The 23,515-nt window shown below is 40.4% G+C and overlaps 2 protein-coding genes across 2 annotated transcripts in view; one reads left to right on the top strand and one right to left on the bottom strand.

Moving 5' to 3' along the window:
• The window catches only part of LOC145455118 (replication factor C subunit 3-like), a 120,857-nt gene that overhangs the window by 38,850 nt on the left and 58,492 nt on the right, over window positions 1-23,515 (top strand). The gene's annotated exons all lie outside the window — the stretch shown is intronic.
• LOC145455105 (Na(+)/citrate cotransporter-like) lies at window positions 1,682-16,210 on the bottom strand. Its single transcript, XM_080333058.1, has 18 exons — window positions 15,286-16,210; window positions 14,811-14,939; window positions 14,276-14,412; window positions 11,680-11,812; window positions 11,114-11,201; window positions 10,902-11,052; window positions 10,733-10,757; window positions 10,050-10,139; window positions 9,328-9,482; window positions 8,461-8,580; window positions 8,292-8,396; window positions 7,254-7,364; window positions 7,103-7,197; window positions 6,926-7,038; window positions 6,080-6,241; window positions 5,878-6,015; window positions 5,676-5,812; window positions 1,682-5,074 (listed from the first exon to the last, which is right to left on the bottom strand). The coding sequence occupies exons 1-18, from the start codon at window positions 15,394-15,396 to the stop codon at window positions 5,023-5,025; spliced, it is 2,052 nt and encodes a 683-aa protein (XP_080189184.1). The 5' UTR covers window positions 15,397-16,210; the 3' UTR covers window positions 1,682-5,022.

Genomic DNA, 23,515 nt, shown 5'->3' with positions numbered 1-23,515 from the left:
AACCCTGCATTTATGACCCCAGTGGTGGGCTTGTGGGTGTCTCCTTCGGATTATACTTGAAATTACGAAAACGGATCAACCGGGTCATTAGACAACGCAATAAACGGCAAGGCGTTATCTGAACAATTTAGGGATACCATATTATGGAAATCTGAAGAGGACACTTTTTCAAAATTTTCAAACCTACAATAGGCTACCGCAGTCAAATCCGGAAAAAATGGTAAATTTTTCCCGACTTTACGGTTGGTTGACTAAAAAAGGTCAACTTTCCGGCTCAGCTCCTGAAATAGCCGCCGCAGCGTTACTTCGGTGCTTATTTACTGCATCTCAGACTGTTAGTGTTCAGTTAGAGTCAAGTGTACCTGTTTGATGCTGGTGTGATCAGACTATATGACCTTCACGGTCTTATCGATCATTCCTATCTAATACCGAATACTGTGCATGTATAATTGTATATATTCTGTACCACCATCACTGCCGTTTGTTATGTATTTTGGTTGGATGAAAATAAAGACTCTCTCTCTCAGTCGATTTTAACCTTATATTTAACTGAAATTCTCTCAAAAAAGAGGATATTTGGGCGTCCTCCGAGGACACTTTCAAAAAAGATGACAAGTCACTTAAAAGAGGACGTATGGTAACCATAGATAATTATAATATGAGAGGTCTACCTCAAGAAGTCCGTAAATCTAACGATCAACGTAGCTGTAACATGCAGAGGTGGTCAAAGTAGTCAAGAAATCTACTCAAGTAGAAGTAGCGACGAAAAATTCTACTCAAGTACGAGTAGAAGTACTTCTTCCATAAGCAACCTAAAACTACTTGAAGTAGAATTGACTGACTTTAAAAGTACTCAAGTAAGTAAGTAGTTATGAAAACGATCCTAATTCGTTCACATGGATTGTAAAAAGGAGCAAATTGAGCTATGCGATAGGTGACGAGCTTGATTCATATTGATGCTTACCAGCAGGTATCCAATTTTCGATAGCGTAAGTATTCGTCCACATCATGGGATGAAAATGATAGTATTGATATGGAAATGCGATGCTAATCCTCTGTTTTCTCGAACAGCACGTTTTAGAAAATAGCATGGTATGGCGCCATTCCCCATATTATAAGGTCCGTAGTTTAGTCGAAGAGCGATACGGAGAAGTTGTATAGGATAAAAACATAAATATGATAAATAGGATAAACACTTTACCCTCTACCTGAATTACATTCACCGATACTTTCGTGAAAGCATACTGGTCACTCCGTATCCAGCACTGCGCGCTAAGCGCGACGAAAATTCAGGGCTTTACTAAACTTTTATGAAAATCAAATGTTGATACTCCGTGAAAACAGCCCCGAAATACCTCAGGCTATCTTCCTGATTGGAAGATTGAACTATTTCTACTTGACAAACTGAAAATAGCGAAAAGTAAGTAAGTAGATCACAAAATATTGCGAAGTAGAAGTAGCGAAACTCAGATCTACTTGAGTAAGTACCAGAAGTAGAGGAAAACTACTTGAGTACTTCGGAAAAATAGAAGTACTTCGTTACTGACCACCTCTGGTAACATGCGGCAGTTTCTTGTGGCTATCTGATTGAAAAGGACAAGAAAATCGGTGCATAGCTCTATTCAAAGCACTGTCGCCTCCAGATCCATAAGACTTGTGTACACTGTACAAACAACTTGAATCGGCGGTCTCGCGGTTATTTATTTATTCAGAAAAACACCGCAAACGCAAAAACTCTGGATTATTCTTGCGAGCAAGCACCGTCTGGACAGAAAATAACACCGATGATCAGATTCGAAAATTCATTCGTAAAGTAGGACTGGAACTTTTAGAGAATTTCAATGTACAATTCGTCAGAAACGCCACTCGCACTTGCTTTATGACACATGATATCAATACAAAAATATATGCACGACGAGGGTCATAGGTTATGCCAACACCAATTCAAAGTTGATTAAAGTCGAACGCATCCATTTGAGAGAGAAACTAATAGTTGGAAATTCAACTATAAGATTGTTCAGCGACTGAACATTATAAATAAATACAGAAAAGTAGAATAAATAAAATGAATAACACGGTGTTCGCGAAAGCTCTATTTTGCAATCCATGACCTCTCAAGATTCCAATCACATCTGATTTGATCGATGTGAAGATAGTTTAGGAAAGACCAGCACAGTACTGCCAATATCTCCTTAAATATCACCAATCTGACATAATCGTTAGCCAAGAATTCATGGCAAATTAGCATCACCATGAATGTCGAAGGACTCCAAGTGCGAGGTCATCGAATGAATCTGATCTATGCTACCCCAGCAAATCAGCTTCAAACAATGCCAACTGCGAAGCAACGATTTTCTGTGACGTCACCACAACAACTAAGGTGACGGTTAGTCTGGCCTGGTTGCCAGTAAATTCGGCCTCTGATAAATTCGGCCCTCCGAGAATATTGTATTAAAATGTATTACCAACCGTTAATAATAATTCTAATTCATGTTAAGTGATTTGGGTGTCAGGGTATGCGTAGATCGCGGGAGATTCACGGTGCCGAATTTACCGAGAATTTTGTATAAAAATGTATTACCAACTATTAATGTGAATTAATTACATAATTATAGTATATCGAGTGATTTGGAGGTCAGGGTATGCGTATATCACACAGTCACGGGAGATAACGCGGATATTTACGGGGCCGAATTCAATCGGTAAATTCGGCCCTCGGAGAATTTTGTGTAAAATTGTATTACCAACTATTAATGTGAATTATATTACATAATTATATTATTATAAAGTGATTAGGAGGTTAGGGGTTAGGATTAGGTTAGGGTTAAGATTAGGTAATGTTATAGTAACTGTTATTGTTACCCTGGCCATGGCCGAATTTACCGAGGGCCGAATCTACCGACGGCCGAATTTACTGGCAATCGTCTGACCTTATGGGATGGGTTATTGATTTATTTTTGTTATTGATGACGACAAATTTCATACTCTAAACTCAGATTCAGAATGTGTCGCCACGGACACAAACCGTCCCGTTCTCTATCGGTTGGGCATGTCCACAACGAACATCCAAATTTATTTTGGGGCTGGTGAAAATTTTGGAAATTTATTAAGATTGGCGCCACGTCACAGAATATCATTGCGGGGTAGTGAGCATGACTGACGCAACAATGCCAGAGTCACAATCCAGAGAGGCGAATATCACCTCCTAGCGGAATATGAAGACAACAAATACATGGATCCACATTCACAATTCGTTTGCCAAGATTGAAAAAAGTGGTTATCGGCCATTGCAAAACAGGTGCAGTCAACTGATTCTACGTCATGCGAATAAAGGAATGGGCGCATCAGATCAAGCACATATACTCTGATACACGCTGCTTTCAGGAAACCAGGCAGTAATCAAAAGTTGAAAGCATCATGGCCAAAATATGAAGTAAGTTATTCCATTTGACAAACATGAATACACTAACACAGCAACAACACTTGTCTTATTTATGAATTAAAACAAATGTGATACTGAAACATGAAGCTAACTTGTAAGCATGCATGTAGACCAGGGGTGGCCAAACTGCGGCCGTAGAAAGAAATTTGTGCGGGCGTGGACACGTAATTCGATTAGAACGTGTTGGCGGCCGTCGAATGCAATTTGAATTTACGAATTGACTCCCGATTTCACGGGAGATTTCAGCTGATCTTAAAATTTTCTTCACGCTGCGAGCGATTCAATGTGACCTCATACTTGAATTTTTATATATAGTAGTGCCCTTCCAATCAGAGCCCACAGTACAGATTCGAACTGCAGAGGAAAATGATGCGCCCCATATTGAAATACAAACTCGCATTGTGTGCTCCTAACTATACCAACAATCCTGACGGGAGGTCCAGAAATAACGGCATGCCACAAAGTGACTGAGAACATTTGGCCCACCCGAAGACGCATCATCAATTACAACTTGCCCTAAATTTTAGAAAACACCCTATCCATAAATATTACCAGTGAACCTGATCACACGGGCTAAGAAAGGATAACAGTTTGATAGTAACATATAAACCTACTAATATTAACGATGAAATTCAATAGTGAAACTGAAAAAATTTTCGCGCCTAGCACGGCTATGAACACAACACTCCCGTAACATGCCCACGCAGTCACCACTCGCGACTCTGGTGCGTTCAGTAAGCCTGGAAATGTCCATAGCCACTTGTAAGCCTGGAAATGTCCATAGCCACTTAAACATGGGTATTTGGCACCCAGTTAGTTCAATACGACTATGCCCTGGAATGCGGCCGTAGGCTACATCAGTAGTCGAAATGCGGCCGTGAATGGCAAAAAGGTTGGCCACCCCTGATGTAGGCCATTCTAGAGGTCATACATACATAAACTCTGAAGTAGTAAGCAACAAGCTTCAGTACTCATTGCAAGCAGATACCAGCATATTTTTTTGCTCATCAGCTTTGCTGACTGAAATCACACTTGATTTGTAAACGCACTGAAGTGCAAAAAAAACTTGTAGATCATTGCAGGCCTGCAAGCAACACCTATCGGGTGTTTTTAACCGTGTCATGACTATGCATGTGGCCGTGTGCGTAGGAGTCGGCCCATTTCACGGACCAATAAAGTTATTTCGGATTGAGATATTCAACGGGTAATTTCAAGTTATTTTGAAACGAGGCAAAAAAAAACACAGCAAATCCTTGTGTCGAAAGTTATTGTGTATATCAAATGAGATTTTCAGTATTTTGAATCGAGGAAAAATAACACAGCGAATCCTTGTGTCAAAAAGTAGTGCGTAAATCAAATGATATTTCAGAACGGAGAAAAATCCAAAATTTGGCTACAAACAATATATAGTGATAATATTTGGCAGAGGACGAATACAACAATTACCGACTCCACAACATACACAGTCGGACTTTACAGCGGATCGGCAAATAAATAAATATGGACGATTGGGTCAAAATAGATGCTCAAAACGACGACGCACCAGACAAAATAGAAGAAGAAACAAGTGTGACCATGAATCATAAAACAGTCGGGATCACTGTCGGTAGAGTCGCATTCGCTGTGATGTTGCTGGAAAAGAAAAAGGAAAATTTTGCATACATTTTCGTTTTCACTCCACTCAACATTCTACTAGGTGTAGCATAGGTGTGCTGCCATATTCCCGAACACCCTCGGCTTACGAGAGCGATTGTACAAGTGGCACTCAAAAGACAAAACACATCATTACGCGTATCGCTGTCATTCAAACATTTCACCACGACAGGCTTCGCAGTTGGCTACAGCAATTTAAAACAAGTTGTTCTTTACTATCCTTGCAATTTTCATTCAACGGATAAAAATAAGACTAAACAGACAGGCTACCTAGAAACGGCAATCTTCAAAATTTACCGGAAGACCTCTAGATGGAGATTAGTGAATGATCTACATAACATTGGTTTGCCATTAAGGTAACTTGTCAAACACTAGGATGCCGATTTCCCAGACGAATCAGCTATTTACACGGAAAACAAACATTATATTACTTGAAATTCAGGTTCAAAACCCGAGTGTTCAAGGTAACTGGATTTTTCTATCGATAAACAAATAGTAACATGGACATCGGTATTGACAAATATTGACAAATAATATCTACATTCAACCACCCGGTTCTGGTCAGTACAGAAGTATTTACCTTGCAAGATTACAAGCTTCACTTGTTATCCAATCTGGGCAATTTGTGAATACGTCGAACGAAACGCCACCAAAACTATGGACAGAGAAAACCACTATTAATATCCCGACCGCGTTGAGTAAAGATCCGGCTTTCATCTGTAATAAAAAAGACAAAATGAGTTTGCTACAGTTCACATTTGGGAGAGGACCAAGTCTCCCACCATATCAGTCATCGTCAGATGTCCGTAAGAATACGCGATCGCATTGGGTGGGGTCGATACAGGCAGCATGAAAGCATACGATGTCGTCACCGTTGCCGGTAGAAGAAAATATAGTGGGTTGACGTTGAGTATAAGCGCCTGAAACATAGAAAGAAAATTGAAAACTTGAATGGTATCGCCAGAAACACAATTGCTCGCGCACCAACTCGGACAAAATTGGACAGAAGATGGTCGCTGTCGCCGTGTTACTGGTGCACTGCGTCAAGGCGCAGATGACGATACAACAAATAAATACGGTCGCCGATGGGGGCATGTCTTTGAGCGGATGCAGTTGCACTCCCATCCAATAAGATAGTCCGGAAGACTGCCGAAATCAAAATACATTTCAACGTTAGTAGCACTGGCTATATCCAGTACCCGAGGTGCCTCAATTCCGTGCCTCGAGTATTTGAGCACAAACATATCAGAAATAATGATTAGAAAATTGAAATAAATGCACCTTTATGCGGCCACAGAGGAAATTATGCAAGGCACTCGTTATCACAAGTATATAATGTTTCTTGGCCACAAGTATTTCATTTAGTACGTTGTCAGAGCGCCGAATTCCGATCACTATTTCACAGAAATGGTGTTTCCCTGAATATTTGTAGGCTTACAAGTGCAACATGTTTAGGACGACCAATCAGGGTTTCAATATTCTGATGATAGGAAGAAAGTATCGCAACTATATCTCTTGTTGATAAAATGAGTGTCAGTGATTGGTAACAATCAACCCATCTATACAGATTCATAACCAGTAATCCTGTAGCTGGCGACCCGACCTCAAGATTTAATAAAACCAGTCTGAATCGAAAGCTGCCGTCACTGATTTCGGCAACTTAAATTAAAATTTGGTCAGGACACTGGAACCCCGGACCAGAAAAAAAGATACTTACAGAATCAGTGCAATTTTGCGCTGTGGTCGCCAGCTACAGGATTACCAAAAAGGTTGTATGACTGATGCGCCTATATCCATAGTTTCGTAATCTATGGTATCTCGGGAGCTCACTTTCGAACCGGCGGCCATCGCGAATCCACCCCCGAGAAGTAAGATAACATTCCACGCCATCTTCTGCTGAACTACCGGCCACGCTAGCAGAGGTTCAACAGGCCCTTCTTTGTCTGAACACCGAAAGGTCTTGTTAACTTATCGCAAGACAAAATACGACACACGAATCGCTACTACCGTGTACTTTCCAGCAGAACATATTCGGTTTCTCCGATGGCAACACAAACAGTAAGAACGCGATCGCCATGGCCATAGTGGCGTCCGTTATGTACCTGCCGTGGAATACAAAATCATTTTTTTGCGGCACAAGTCAAATCATCAAACAAACCTGGGTTTGAATATTGGCAACGAGCCCCAGCCTTTCGCAAATCCCGGCGATCTTGTCAGCCACAGCAGCACCAGGATGATGAACAGGCTCAAAACGGATTTTTCCGCGAAGCTGAAAATTGACATCGAGAAATGGACGATCATTACCCACTGAATGCAGGCCTACTCGTGGCTTGGCGACTAGATCAAGCACTGTCGAATGTCATCCGCCGCCAATTGCATAAGTGGTGGGTCCACAGTTACTCAATCCAGGGTGGGCAAACGATTTCATTAGTCAGTTGACTATGAGTCAGAAATTAGATGGATGAATCTAGAGTTACGGAACGAGAGACGCACATCAACATGAACATCAATCTGCATCCATCACATCGCGTTTAATGGTGGTAAACATCAATCTGAGTCCGAGAAAATGCTCCTAAACAATAGAATGTTGAACAATAATTCGGTAAAATACCTATGCTACCACCAAGAATAGCAATTTAAGACTATCGGACACTCCTACATTTCAATCCTACCACTTAATCCAACACGAATTTCGTGAGCCAACAGAATTTACATCATAATCCCCCCTCCCCGATCATAATCAAGCGATAATAATAATTCTCAATCAAAAACGTTGATATTCCATCGTATATATTCAATTTCATTGTCTTGGGCAATTTGGTTGTAAAATTTTTCAAATTGAATCATTAAGAAAACAATCACATCATCATCAGAGGTAACAGCCCACACAGATCCGCGTATACATATCTTTTCTGATATCGAACCGGAGACACATCAGGATTATCAAATGACTTTGCTCTAACTATCAGCGATATAACATAGATAGCGTTGTATAGGAAGAACATAAAATAATAGCCGAAAAACAGGAGTCTGATGACAGACCGGCAGTTGCAATCTTCAAAAACAACTTTATCTGACCGCACTCATCCTGTAAGGAGTCAGTACGCAGGTGCGTTCTCACCAAAACCCAGATAAGCGCACCGTTCAAGCGAACTGGGCTAGGTACATTTCCGAAAGCAGCAAACATCAAACGCACCTCATCGGGCCCAAAGCGTCGTACTGCCGGCGTATGACTTTTTCCGCCAGCTTCTCGTCGCTGCTCTTGCCTTGCTTCTTGGAGCAACAGAAGATGTCTTTAAAACTGCGAAACGGTGACAACCCCTGTGAAATCTATTGCCGAAGAAAATAAAAAAACTCGAACCCACCTCATGTTTAAGAACAGATACTGCAACCACAACCAAGCGAAGACCAGGAAGATCACCATGCCGGGAAACGCAAACACGACCCACGAGCCAAAGTCGACTTCGGGAGCGTTCGGGAAGGTCCTGGAACGAGATTTGGAAATTGCGCCCCGGGAATATTCTCGAAATAAATATCTCGTACGGCGGCAATACATGGCTCGAGATAAAATACAACAGACGAAATCTTGAATACTGCTCAGTACGGCCTGATCATGTGGAGGGAACGAGGTTCCTCAAAAACTTTTTTGCCATCATGTGGACCTCAAATTCACTATAATTGTCGTTTATATGTAAACTTCCAGTGGCGAGGAGCGTATAATTTCAGTACTAAAAAAAATCGTCTTTTACTACTCGACTCGAATCATTGAAATTAATACTCAATTCAGATTCGAGTACTCAAATCATTGTGCCCAGCCCTAGTTTTATGGAACTCCTCAACACTTATTGTACTTACACTTACAAAAAATTCTGAGTAATTTGATGACTACGAAAAGAAAAGATCAGCACTTTGAGTTACCTGGTGACAAAAAACTAGACAGCCCTCTATCATATTATAAATAAAGAACAATGATGTGCTTCAATAGTTTATAGTTCTCAACAATGATCTAGACCGTGCGAGCCCACTTCCAGGACCGCTAGCCCAGCAGAAGTTGGATGGCCGGCGACCTCATTTACCAGAAAGCTGCTACATAACGGAAATTCAAGGTTCGGAATGAGAAATTCTCCATCAGCAGGCAATATCTCGGTCTATAGTAACTTTATACCTTCGGGCTAAGTCATGAAACCTTATCTCCTGATAATGATAAAAAAGACATTCAAGGCACGCCTTACGTTTTAAATGATCCCGCCATGATTAGATTGGGTCCGGTGCCGGTCAGGGTCGCGGTGCCGCCTATGTTCGCGGCGTAGCAGATGCAAATGGTGAGAGCCTTGCACATTCCGCGGTTCTTTGCGTCTTTTTTACTTTTTACCGATCCACCAGACAGCTGAAATAAAAAGCCAATCTGAGCTGGCCACATTCGATCAGGGATCAGTATTCATCTAATTTTAAGATCCGCATTACTCCCAATGCCAGACTCCGTGGAAATATTGGTATCCGTTGACCTCCATCTGTTTTTGTGAGATGGTCTTTGGCACTGTTGAATCTATTTATGTGGTATTTCATAAAGTACAAGTACGCCTGTCAGGCTGGAAGGAAGTATTTGTTTCTTCCCCAATCAGAGTTTTAATGAAGTTCATACGAGATGTACTTTTCAAATCAACAGATTTAATTGAAAGTTCTAGTTTGAATATGTCACAACAGAAATATCGGCTTAATCCACAATAATGGCATTGACGCAAAATTCTGGTATCGGTCGGACTCTACTTGTACCTGTATCGATTCCAATTAAAAACCAATATAACTACTGATAGCTGTTCAGGCTGACACTTTTCAAACGTTACCATCGAAATAGGACTTTATAATAAATAGTAAACAACCGGCCTCAGCAATACAAAACACTAAATAGAATCCTTGCCAAAACAACAAGCTCGGAAAATGCAATGCAACTTACTTTTCGACTTCTTTCCGGCCCTTCAACAAGAAAATCGGTCGAGGCATCAGGTCCATCATCCTCGGGAATCGCTAGGGACGTTTCAGCAATCTAATAATGTTGAACTATTAAAATCCATTGGATACGTAACAGGTATCAAAATCCAAAACCAGCTAGAGCTCCAGTAAGATCACACAATGTCTTTCGACGAATTCAGGTGGAAAACGTATTGATGTTGGTAGAACTAAATTTCAATAACAAATCACCAACGACACATCTACATTATACAAAATTTAATAAATAAGTGAATGGTCACACACTGAGTGTTCATCAGGAAGAAGATGCATAAAAATCAAACTAAACAATACAAGTACAAGATTTTGGACAAAACTCAGAAGTATAAATCGATTCCACTCATTAAATTGCAAAGAAACTGGTTCTGTTTACAAATCGGGAGTATACAACTGATACGTTTAGCTCAGCTCTGACACATGAAATACTGCTTATCTTTCTCTTATTGCTTGGATTGATTAGGCAAAATCTAATTAAATTAATGTGTAACCAAATTATGGGGACTCAGTTATCCGAGTCGGTCTTAGCGAATTAATGACATTTTCGCATAAATCCAGATAGTAAATCTGACACAACATTGTCATTTTGAGGCATTATACATATCGCAGACCTATGATACCGTAGAAGCTTACTTTCACATCTTTATCATCCACCTCCCTGAAACGAAGATATTTCATTGATTGATCTCACTTGGCACACCCCAAATTATAATCTGAACGGGACACACCCACATGACATAAAATATATATATTTCTTTATTAGTAGGCCTACCCATTCAAAGGACCACAATCTATAACATACCCGGTATGAATCTTTGCATATTTCACGCCCCCACCGCTCGAGTGTCTACGCTTCCTTTCGCTAAAAGCCCATTTCGGCATTTCGTCTTCATCGTACGACGCCAGTCTTTTGCCCAATTTCCTGGCATCACCAATGTTTCCTATTTCCGCCCCTGTAAAGAACAAGTACAAATGTGGAGTTTGGCTCGCGAATCAAATCGAATCATGATTTACCAAGCGCCGAATTTTCCGCAGTGTACTCCGCATTGAAAGCCGCTCCATCGTAGTGATCCGGAGTGTTACACCCGGAATCTATTTCCTCCTGGCAAAGCATCATTAATTAAAACACAAATTATGTACTACACTAGGGTTATGCATAACAGTAATCCGTAGTATAGGCGGCTTGACAACCCTACTGGTATATGACAGGTGACAGCGCACAAAATTATAATCAATGATCTAGAACAGGGCCAATAGTGGAGTTGTTTGGTCATCGTTATCCTAGCAATGTATACTGAACGACTGATGACAAGATGATGGATGAGCTCATGCGATACTGATTCCTGGGAAAATATCCCATATGCGAGCTGGAAAACTTCAAAAATTGAGCATCTCTACCCATTGGCACACAATGTAAAAATTCCACTGCAAAAGGTTACTTGGTACGCTGACAATAACATGACTAATCCTGTTGATTCTCATTTTTTACACCTCGCAACATGATTTTTATCATGGCAAAAATGGCAGTGGGAAGCAGTGGAAGAACGTCGCACCAATAATAATCTGTTGTGGGAACTCACATCATTTGCTGGTGATCCAGAACTCATTTCATCAAGAACGGCCTGCGCGATGGGAATCATCATCGCTGTCGTGGCTACATTGCTGATCCACATCGACAAGAATGCCGTAGTTATCATGAAGCCAAAAAGCAACCTAGAAATATACCGTAACGAGATTCGGAAATGACAATAATTATACCAATAGAAGATAGGGTAAAATATTAGAACATTAAAACATCAAAAGGGAGATTTTGGGTGCTGATAAAAACGTCAGTAAGTTTTATGCCTGAAATTTCAATTGAACTGACCAGTTGATATGTTGAACTGTTTCATCAATATTTCCGAGCCGACTACATATCCTTGGAAATAAGAACATTGGGCCGCATCCAATTCAATGGAAATGCATGCATAAATGGCACATAATTAAATACTCAAGTACTAGTAATCGATTTATATCAGCACCGCTAATCGAGAAATATCCTTCTCAGATCATGGAGATATACTGACGCTTGGTCGCCTATGCTAGGCTATTCATGAACATATGAACAAGCATAAATAAGTTACAAGATCCACAATTACAATTACAACAATCAACGAATATGGTGAGGCATTAAACCACGATGAGGAAATTACGGTAGGTCTTGTAGGTTAACCTCCCAAGACAACGCCACTATTTTTATAGTGCATTGAAGCTGTGGGTGTGAATTACACCATTGAGGTAACATGACTATAGATTGGGTCTTTATCAGGGCACGTGGAACATACACAATAGTTGTCATATGCGCGAACTGTAACTCAATATGAACATATCCTACAAATATGCTTCATCAACAAGCTAACAATGGGCATTATGGGACTTCATTAAAAATTGTCACCCATTTGTATTGTTACAGTTGACAGGGAAATCATAATTTCACGGATGGTTGCAAGTACAACTATAAAATACTGGGATTGTCACAGATACCTCAACAAATATATTTGGATAGGATAAAAAGTCTACAAATGTCATCGGTGAAATGTCGTAAATATCAATATTTTCCAAGTAGGCTACACATATTTATACCAATCAAGTGAAACATCTCGGCCTAACCATTTGTCCCATACTTAAAGCTGTTAAAGTTTGATACAGCAGCCAATTGAGTTGTCGAACAAGTTGAAATTCTCTTCAGCCACAACATGCCTCAAGGACATTACTATCATAGAACTATGGGGAACACCCTTATTATGATAGGCTGGAAGCTGGTGGGCGTTTCAGAAAACAAGGTCAGTCTACACAGAGTGTGCATTTATGGCACGGCCAAGCCCTCCATAATGACTGTTTTTTTGTTTGAAATATTTTATCCTCGAATGAATCATGAAAGAAACATGCGAATAGAATAAATAAAGTCGCGATTCGCGACTTAGATTACACCGGAAGGTCAAGAATTTTGCGTCAATGTCCAACTACTTGCTGACACTTAAGATTTGTGAGCTGTTTCAAGTTTTATGTCAATATTGTCGGTTTCTTGCATTTCTTGCTACACATAGTCAAAGTCAATGTTTACTTCATGTCAAGTATGACTGACAAAGTCGTCACCCTGCTGCATCAAATTACCCATAGGGGTCACCAGATAATATAAAGGAAGGGAAAAGTTTAGCGCTTGGATCATGCATATAGTATATAAATAGTGCACACAAAAATTATTACGATTCTCCAATAAAGTTGACGTTTTCCTTTATAACACTCGGTATAACTGATAATCATCCATGTTAAAACTAGGGATGGATAACATATTCGGTTACAAACCAGTATTTCGGCCTACAGACCATGCAATGAAACCTTAGTTATTATAAAGCAGCATGCAAAGCTTTAGTAAATTACTCTTGATCCCCAAACACACTCACATATCACTCCTTATCTTACTTCACTAATTAGTAAGTGAGGAGCAGGATAGAAGTACATCCAAAACCCCGATTATTATGACAAGTTCCACTTTTGTGACCCAGGTTGTGTTCCCAGATTCTAACCCAGTGGTGAGTGGTTCTAAACTTTTATCGACTCATCGATCCCTTATCAAGCTATTTATCGTCCCCCACATCGTCGGATCCAAGAAAGAGCACATATAGCCTTAACAGCTAAATCAGGTCGCTGGTAAATCGACCAAAAAAAAACTAAAAAGGGTCAACTTATCACGGCAATCGCAGCATCTGAGGATAGTTTGTGGCGAGTTGTTCCATAATAACCCGTTTTACCCATGTATTTTGTGCCAGTATCTGGTTGCCCGTTAATCAAATAAATCTGACTGAACGTTGTAACATTTTCGCCTCCTCGATAAGCCCCCGACCCCCCTCCCCGATCGCCGCTTCGTTATTTCCGCCCCTGTTTCTCAAAACCGCCCACTGTGGGTAGATATCGCCAGCATTGGGAAGAAACGGACCGGAATTAGACAAATATTGATTATTCAGGAGTGAGGTGGCGCAAAGGTGTGTATTGACATAACAACCAAAGTGAAATACATGTACATCGCTGTCAAGTGGCCTACTACTTCAATACACTCAACTTTATAATCAAGAGCTGATTCAGATTGAACGATTTAAAGAACACTATCCGTAATCTAGCACAATAAGGATTTCTCACCAGCGAGGCTTTGCTCCAACGAGTGTTAGAACCTTCAGAGCGATGCGTTTATGAAGATTCCAGTGCTCAACGGCCACTGCCACCGTGAGCCCTCCAAGGAACAAAACATTTACATCTTTCAAATACTGGGGGCTCACCTGTACATAAATATCACGGTCCATCAATTGATGAAAAGATGATAGAAACGAATATCATTCGAATGATGCAATTGTAATTTAGAACCCAACACACAAACTCCTATTACAATATTGAAGTCTTGAAAATATGGAATATATAAATAATGAGGCTTACAAGTTTTTGAGTAATTACTATAATTTACCAATTAAGAATAAGAGCTACGAATGATAACAATACGTGTATCAAAATAACATTCATTAAATAGAGAACAATATTGGCATAGCGTGATAAAAATCTTTCAGTGGTTCAAGTGACTATAAATAACAATTACTTAGGTATTATCAATGAATGTCAAGCAAGTGTGGAAGATAATTCAATACCATCAGTCCTATAGAATAAGTCATGATGAATTACTAACCAATTTTGCTTCTAATATCCCAAATATCGGATACAATACGAGAGGCAGAAGAGCGGTAACAGCTAGAGGTACAACTTCCGTCACCCAGTATATAGCCATCAAGAGAATAGAGAACGCACATGCCGAGGCCTGTAGAAGAAAATCACTTTGAGCAATCAGGTACCCTTTTTCAATCAATCAACAATCAAACAGCCCTCCCTGTAGAAAAGGAGTGCTTTTACATGAAATTATGAAACGATTCCAGGAAGTCCAAGTGCTCTATCAGGTAACCATCAGATTATTTCTAGTTTATCGAAAAGTACAAAAATTCCTCAAAATATATTCAGCAAACATTAAAATACATCGAAACGATACAAATACGATGTATTATGGAACTTGTGAAAGAATGGAGTATACAATATTTTTCTCTAACAAGTTTAGAGAGGTTAAATTCCCTATTCGCAGTATGCTTTATTGCATGCAAGTGATAGCTCACCTCAAATTTATCATCTATCGGAGAGAAGATGAGTAGCGGCAGAAGTACTAATGGTGCGACAATTGTGATGATTGTTTTACGAAATAAATATAAATTACTAAGCAATGGCATCCTAAATTGTCTACTTAAAATCACTGTTATGAAAATATACAAATGAAAGAATTGTAATATTTGCAAAGGAATTATGAACTATTGCAGGCTGGACCCTGTTGAACTACTGAAAATTACCTATTTAAACTTTAATGAGGTATGCTCGAAATGTTCAGTAGCATGTAATTTAATCATTTTGTTATTGATGTCGTCTCACATGGTTGCCAGTAAACTCGCCCAAAGTAAATTCGGCCCAGGCAAATTCGGCCATTACATCAGTAAATTCGGCCCACCGAGAATATTGTATTAAAATGTATTACCAACCGTTAACATGAATTAATTACATAATTATACTATTATTAAGTGATTTGGATGTCAGGGTATGCGTAGATCGCGTAATCACGGGAGATAGCGCGGATATTCACGGGGACCGAGTTTACCGACGGCCGAATTCACCGGTCAATTCACTGGTTACTCGGTCAATTCTGCCCTCGGAGAATATTTTATAAAAATGTATTACCAACTAATATGTGAATTAATTTCATAATTATATTATTATCAAGTGATTTGGAGAACAGGGTATGCGTATAAATATATATATGTATATATATATATGCCGATGTTTACGGGGCCGAATTTACCAACAGCCGAATTCAATCGGTATATTCGGCCCTCGGAGAACATTGTGTGAAATTGTATTACGAACTAATAATGTGTATTATATTACATAATTATAATATTATCTAACCTGAACCCTAACACTAATCCTAACCCTAATTCTAACCTAACCCTAATCCTAACCTAACCTAACCTAACCTAACCCTAACCCTAATCCTAATCCTAATCCTAATCCTAACCTAACCCTAATCCTAACCTAACCCTAATCCTAATCCTAACCTAACCCTAATCCTAACCTAACCTAACCCTAATCCTAACCCTAACCGAACCCTAATCCTAACCCTAACGCTAATCCTAACCCTAAACCTACTAATAACTAATAATGTGTATTATATTACATAATTAAAATATTATCAAGTGATTTGGAGGTTAGGGGTTAGGTTTAGGGTTAGGATTAGCGTTAGGGTTAGGATTAGGGTTAGGTTAGGTTAGGATTAGGGTTAGGTTAGGATTAGGGTTAGGTTAAGATTAGGGTTAGGATTAGGATTAGGGTTAGGTTAGGATTAGAGTTAGGTTAGGGTTAGTGTTCAGGTTAGGTAATGGTATTGTAACTGTTATTGCAGGGGTCGGCAACCTTTTGCTAGTCGCGGGCCAAATTTCGGGTGTACAACCTTTTGGCGGGCCGGATTTTGTCTTAGTAGTATATTTTACGCTCACTTCGGTATATTATTCTACATTGCTGCAATCTCAATCATACCAATCCAAAGACACATGTATTTACAATTCAACGACACAGAATAATTGTGACAATTGACGCAGCTTGCTTTGTGAAAGGTTTTCAACTTCTGGTAACAAGTCAGATGAAACAAGAATCAGACCCTATTCAAAATGGACGTCCAAAATACGTGATCTTAGCTTGCTCTTCGTGAATTTCATTCTTCAAAACTTATTGTTCACATGCGTACGTGCTTCCAAAAATCGATGCAATTTCTTTTGCATTGCTGGTCAAGCTGGGATAAAGACCAATTTCAAGAACGTGCTCTTTGTCAAAATCATTCAGCGATATGCTCTTTGTATGAAATTTGTCATTCAATTTAACTACATCGCTCATTCAATTTAACTACATCGCATTTCATTAAGGGCCATTTGAAATTTTCAGGCAATGGTACTGGCGTCCACATTAAACAGAGTACTGAATAGTCAGAATTCATTTTGTAGACAAGGAATGTCGGAAAAGCGGGTGAATATTCAGTAGTTAAATTTCGTATCAAAGTTACAAATGTAGTGTTGGTACTAGGTTTTCTCCTCCAGTATATGAAAGTGAGCATAATTTTCGTTGTACTGTTTATATTTCCAGAGTCACAGATTTGTTATGAATGCGCCTCAACATCTCATGTATGTAGTTGTTTTCCCCCCTGAAATTGCAAGTTCAATTTGTTCAGATGTGACGTTAAATGTACCAGGAAAGCAAGATGAGATAACCATTTTCGATTACAAGATTATGTGAGTCGGCGATATTTGTAACCCATTTTCGATTACACAAGATTATGTGAGTCGGCGATATTTGTATTTTCTAGGAAAGTTGCTATTTCATTTCTCAGTTCATACACTCGTGTAAGCATAGCTGCTCGACTCAATACAGATATAGGTCTACCTACATGCAGGGCCGTAACATCACTTCGTCAGACCCCCCCCCAAAAAAACGTTGGTTTTGGGCCCCCCATAGGGTGGTAAACTGGACTGCTGCGAAGGGCGAAGCCCCCCAGACCCCCCCGACTATACGCTGTTTACATTGGATCTACGCTGTTTCTTCAATAGGTGTCCGTTTAGTCATTTAGTTGTGCCAGCTTAATAGCGCGAAAAATTTCTATAATTCGTGACTGAATCGGTCAATATGATCGATATTGCTTATTATTGCTATCAATTTTTATCCTCTCAGCTCTACCGGAAAATTAGATTACGGAAGCAAAGTAAGGTGTGCTTGAAAAAGTAGGACTCCTCAATAATAATTGTATACATCTCCGGGTGCATACCCGTAATAATAATTGTATACATCTCCGGGTGCATACCCGTTTGCAGGAACGAAACATCACTTCGTCAGACCCCCCAAAAATTTGAGTTTTGGGCTTCCATAGGGTGATAAACCGACCCCCTCCCAATCACGTTGTTCGCTTTTGCCACGAAATTAGTTGTACTGTATTGTTCAGTTAGCCAGCGCCAAGCGCGAAAATTATTGATAATTCATGATAAAATCGGTCAATAAGATCGGGAATTGCATATGTATTGCTATCAATTTCTTGTTTTCTCTACTCACGTAATCAGATTTACGGGCAGAGCTCAGTGAGGTATCTTTGAAACTGTAGAGACAGACCGTAAATAATAATTGAACATCTTCTGACTCGTTATTGGTTGAAACTGTAGAGACCGTAAATAATAATTAAACATCTTCTGACTCGTTATTGGTATGACTTCGTTACATGATGTTACACTTCGTGACCTCCTGTCTGCTATATCAAAAAATATAGGATCGCCCAAACGTACTAAACTAATAGATCACACGATTTCAAATTGGTATTTCTTCACTGGCATCTAATTCTTCAATTCTTCCAAGCGGGGTGGTATTTGTCTTGTGAGGGTCAGACTACTAAGACAGGAACATTCGGCGCCAGTCATGTAGGCCCCTATGAACAAATGAACCTATATGTATTTCGTATATATAACGAAGTTTTCGGTCACCATGAGGGCGGTCCTTTTCGGCCAAGGTTTCTCGCCGCCGATCGTTCTGGCACGCTTCTTGGAGTCGCGTGATACATGGCCTAATACTGTATATGTCTTGGTGCGTCGTAGCGCGGTAATGCCCAACGCCGATATGCCCACTTCTATAAATCTTGCGTATTTTGTCTTGGAGGAAGAGTACCCAATAATCATAAAGTTTAAAAAATTACCATATAATTTATGCTAATTCACCAAAAAAAATTGGGGACTACTTTCGAGCTCGCTCCCCCCCCCCAATTAGGGGGTTTGGGGTGCGGCAGTTACGGCCCTGCCTATATGACATCGCCATATTGATTCTCTGCTTCTAGTAATATCGGGGGTACCTGATTCAGTTGATGAGACAAATCAACAGTTTTCACCATTGTGGCCAAAACACTATTCGGGTTTTTTGTCTTGGCACACAAAAGCCTGTCTATAGTATGCCTTCTGGAAAATCAAACTATAGACAGGCTAACTAAACATACGGAGGCTAGTTATCTATAATTGAATAGTTTGAGATTCCGTCATTGCTTCTGAGATGCTCCAAGCGCTTTTGAAGCAGAGATGCTCCAAGCGCTTTTGAAGCAAAGGAAGAACACCTTTATTGTCACACCCCGTTAGAGTGGTTAGCCCTTTAAAAGAGCATGGAACACCTTCGGCTGCGACTCGCAATACGAGATACACCCGATTGATAAGCACTGATCCGAAGCAGAGATGCTCCAAGCGCTTTTGAAGCAAAGGAAGAACACCTTTATTGTCACACCCCGTCTACCCCATCTACTTCAACCACCTTCGTTTTATGGCGTAACAATAGACTAATACGATGTAGGCTACTATTATATCGCAGCGATGCCGCATTTTTTTCATGCAGCGCTGCACTGCAGATTGAAACTCATAATGAAGCGGCGGGCCGTATTCTTGTGATAACTAATTATTATGTCGCGGGCCGGACGATTTCGCTTGGCAGGCCGGATCCGGCCCGCGGGCCGTAGGTTGCCGACCCTTGTGTTATTGTTACTCTGGCCCTGGCCGAATTTACCGAGGGTCGAATTTACCGACGGCCGAATTCACTGACGGCCAAAGTGACAGAGGGCCGAATTCGACGGGCCGAATTTACTTTGGGGCGAGTTTACTGGCAACCGTCTCACATCTATACCCACTAACCCACAAATATCCCACAGAGACTGATATCAAGATTATCTAGATCAGTAATCTGGAACAACCCTTAGGCTAATCTGCTAGCACTCGTGGAACCCCGAATTTTACTACCGGTAGTCTCCTAGTCATGAAACATCGCTATCCCTCGTCTTAAAAACTAGACCGTAAAGTTGTCATGAGACAGAACACGAGACACAACTAGGTTATTGAGACAATTTTTGATGCATTTGTTTTTTTGGTATAATTTTAACCCACTCGTCACAAATGTTAGTATTGACTTAGACAGCCGTACATATTGTTCCGAGGTTTGAGTTGTAACTGGCATCCCAATATGGAATCGGTGTCTCGTGCACACCAAAGATTCTACTGACTGCACACAGGTGTGACGCCGAGAACCGCCTTGGCACACCAGAGATATTGCGCTAAGCGTACCGGGATTCCAACCTGGCTGGCATCCACCTTGATAACGTTAAGTAGTGAATGTCTTCTAAACTCCTTATCACAGTATTATCCAAACACTGCAATTTAGGCCTCTCTCACGCTTCCCCTTCACTAAAAACCTCGGATGATAATATAAGCAAATCAACCCTGTATGTAGACCCTGTAGAGTTCATCGATTCAATTACTATACAACTCGTACAACTATACAGCCCGTCTCATTCTATTCACCAATCACCATCATCACCATAATTTCAAAGCCTAGTCCAAGTCGTTTCGACACCTTCCTATCTTTTCATTGTATCGCACTTTTGTGGTGTATTGAACTGATAAAAATGCTAATAAACCGAACGAACCATCTCCCGCGTGCTCATTGCCCAATCTACATGAACTCCATCCCAGTGTTGCCAACTCCGGATGGAAGAAAATCGCTAAAACTGGTGTCAAAAATCGCTAGATGTCGCTAAATATTGAGAAAAAAGCGCTAAATAATAGCGCTAAATCTACATTAATTGTTAAGGGTGTTAAATTGAACCATTATTTCAATGCATTCTTCTCAGCTATATTTCACTCGTCTGGGGCCAAAGTCACTTACCATATTTCTAGTTCAAAATAGGTAATAGTCATCTCTAAGCGGGACAAAACGTGCAGTGCATTTCGATAAAGCAGATCGCTTTGCGCAATGATCGCTATACGTGACTGCTGACCTGGTTTGCAGGCATTCCCGCTCACTATATAAGCGAGTGGCTTGCTCGTAAATACGTGATGCGATGTACCGCGGAAATGCGCTTGACTTCTTTTCTAAACTGTGTTGGAGTACTTGAACGCGACATGCGACTTGACCCGACACAACACCACATGAACCGGGTTTGCCAGCCACTATAAGTATAGAGACATTAAGTAAATAATCTGAGGACCAACCCGGGGTATGAAATGTAATTACTCTGGTCCTAAACGAAAGCTAGTGTCACACTGATTCCGACAATACGAATTAGATTCTTGTCAAGACAATGGAACGACCTCAAAGCGGCCCCCAAAGTCTGAAAGTCGGCATTGATCAGAACAATCGCTGGACGAAATTGGTCATTGTTATGTTCATTGTGTTGCAGCGGTGCCATTGTTGGAGCAATGCCGGTTTTCAAACTTTTGCCGATTTTCAGACTTTGAGGGCTGTTTCGGGGTGCATGGTTCCGTTGTCCGGACGAGATTTTGTTTTGTATTTTTGAAATCACTGCGAAAACTATCTTTCGATCGTGGTCAATTACATTAAATTTCACTGCCAATTATGCTACTCAGCAAGAAGAGACACTGTTTGCCCATGCGTAAGCGCCAGGAGTTGCGTATCTCTACTATCCAAAGTCAGTCAACTATGACAAATCGTCCGAACGTATTTTCATGGAGCAAGAAATGTTCAACAACTTGATGTTATGTCAGCCAAAACTGATCTTTATTGGTTATTTTCGGTAAAAAAGCGCTAAATAATCGCTAAATACTTTTACAAAAATCACTAGATTTATCCATATTTTTGGCGCTAAACCAGATGAGAAATCGCTAGATCTAGCGCGAAAATCGCTAAATTGGTAACACTGCTCCATCCATTGCAATGATATATATACGTAATTGTTCATGTGGGCCGACCAATTAGATTACAAATCTGAAGAAGTTGAACTGCTGCGCCGCTTCAATTTATTTTTGGTTCTCTTTTATATCCCTGCGTGGGTGGATTCAAGCATTGGTCGTGATGCAGCTGGTAATGACTTGAGATTCGTTCAGCACATGTTGAGTTATAAGGAATATGATGAGCAAGTTTCCACAGCTGCTTCACGAAAGCTTTTGAAGCACGACTGGTATATTGTTGAGGAAACCGCTGTATACGCCTTGTTTTCACCGATGGAAAGCAAGGAAACCCGGGAAAATATGGCAAAGGCGCTCCTGCAAGTAGAGCGAACTTCCAGTTTCAGAAGGGGCCCACCCTCATTGAATGCAACTATACAGATCAACAAGGACAGTACGTTGTCTGACCTTATTGGGCCCCAGTCGTGGTACATATTTGAAGTTTTTGAATGCTCTGGGGATTGGCTGCGTCAACCGGTTGATGATTGGCACTTTTCAGATTCATTCAATAAAATGAATTGCTACGTTAGTTCTGTCAAAGTCGTTAATGATGCCGCAGAAAGAGGTGTCAAGCTAAGCACAGACTATGCTGCAATCTTGACTGACAATGAACAGCAAAGAGACAGTTTGCTTCAAGCTGTGGAACAGCATAGGAAGATTTTTGGAGACAGCAGGAAGTCTACTCTTATCAAAGGCCAGTGATCTGCAACACTGACCCTGCGATATACTTTTTAATGATGCCTTTTGTAAATAGCATTTTTGCCTTTGTTAAATCTTTAATAAAAAGTGTAATATGCGTTCGTTTTAGAGAGAGACGTCGACTTACCATAACAAGCCATAAGGAGAAATTGACTACTGGTTTGCAATTTATGAGTTACAGTCGTTGTCAACTGGTATGTTTTAGAAGGCTCGAAGGTAGCACGATGCATGCATCTAGTTCATTCTTATCTTAATTGGCCAAGCTCCTGTGCAAGAAGTAACAAAACTGTTATACACAGTGTTCAGGTAGAAAATATATTACTGGATCGTTATGCTGTTGTCGATGGCAGCATTAACAACGTCAATTTACCATATCGCCAATGCCACGAACAGAAATGGCTGCAAACCAACACAACAGAGTAGAACGAAATCGTGACCAGCAATGATCACAAAATCAGTATTTCAGCCAATCAGTAGCTTATTATTACAGGTTCCAACCAATCAAAATTCTAGGTTCGTGATTGCCCGCCCACTTCATCGATTCCCCGCCCACATGCAGACGGCTACTTTCAAACGCTTTGTAAGAAATCTTAACGACGTTCCTGAGAGCTTCTTTCAGGCTTGTTGATGTTTTTAATCAATAATCTATAGAATAAGACATTACAACGCAGCATTTTCGAAATTTTTCAAATTTTGGACAACCCTAATACGTATATATATGGCCCAATGGATCAATGATATATATACGATGATTGGAAACTGCCACGCCCCCTAACGCTGTAAGGTTTACTCCCGCCGAAATCAGCGTGTGCGCGGATAAGGTTGACTGCATACAGTTCATTGGGTAATGTTGACTGAC

The sequence above is a fragment of the Botryllus schlosseri genome, chromosome 14, assembly GCF_051294905.1.
Source record: "Botryllus schlosseri isolate E-star chromosome 14, Bs_hap1, whole genome shotgun sequence".
Classification (NCBI taxonomy): Eukaryota; Metazoa; Chordata; class Ascidiacea; order Stolidobranchia; family Styelidae; genus Botryllus; species Botryllus schlosseri.
Note: the sequence above shows the minus strand (reverse complement) of the source record. Positions and strands in the feature narration are given on the sequence as shown.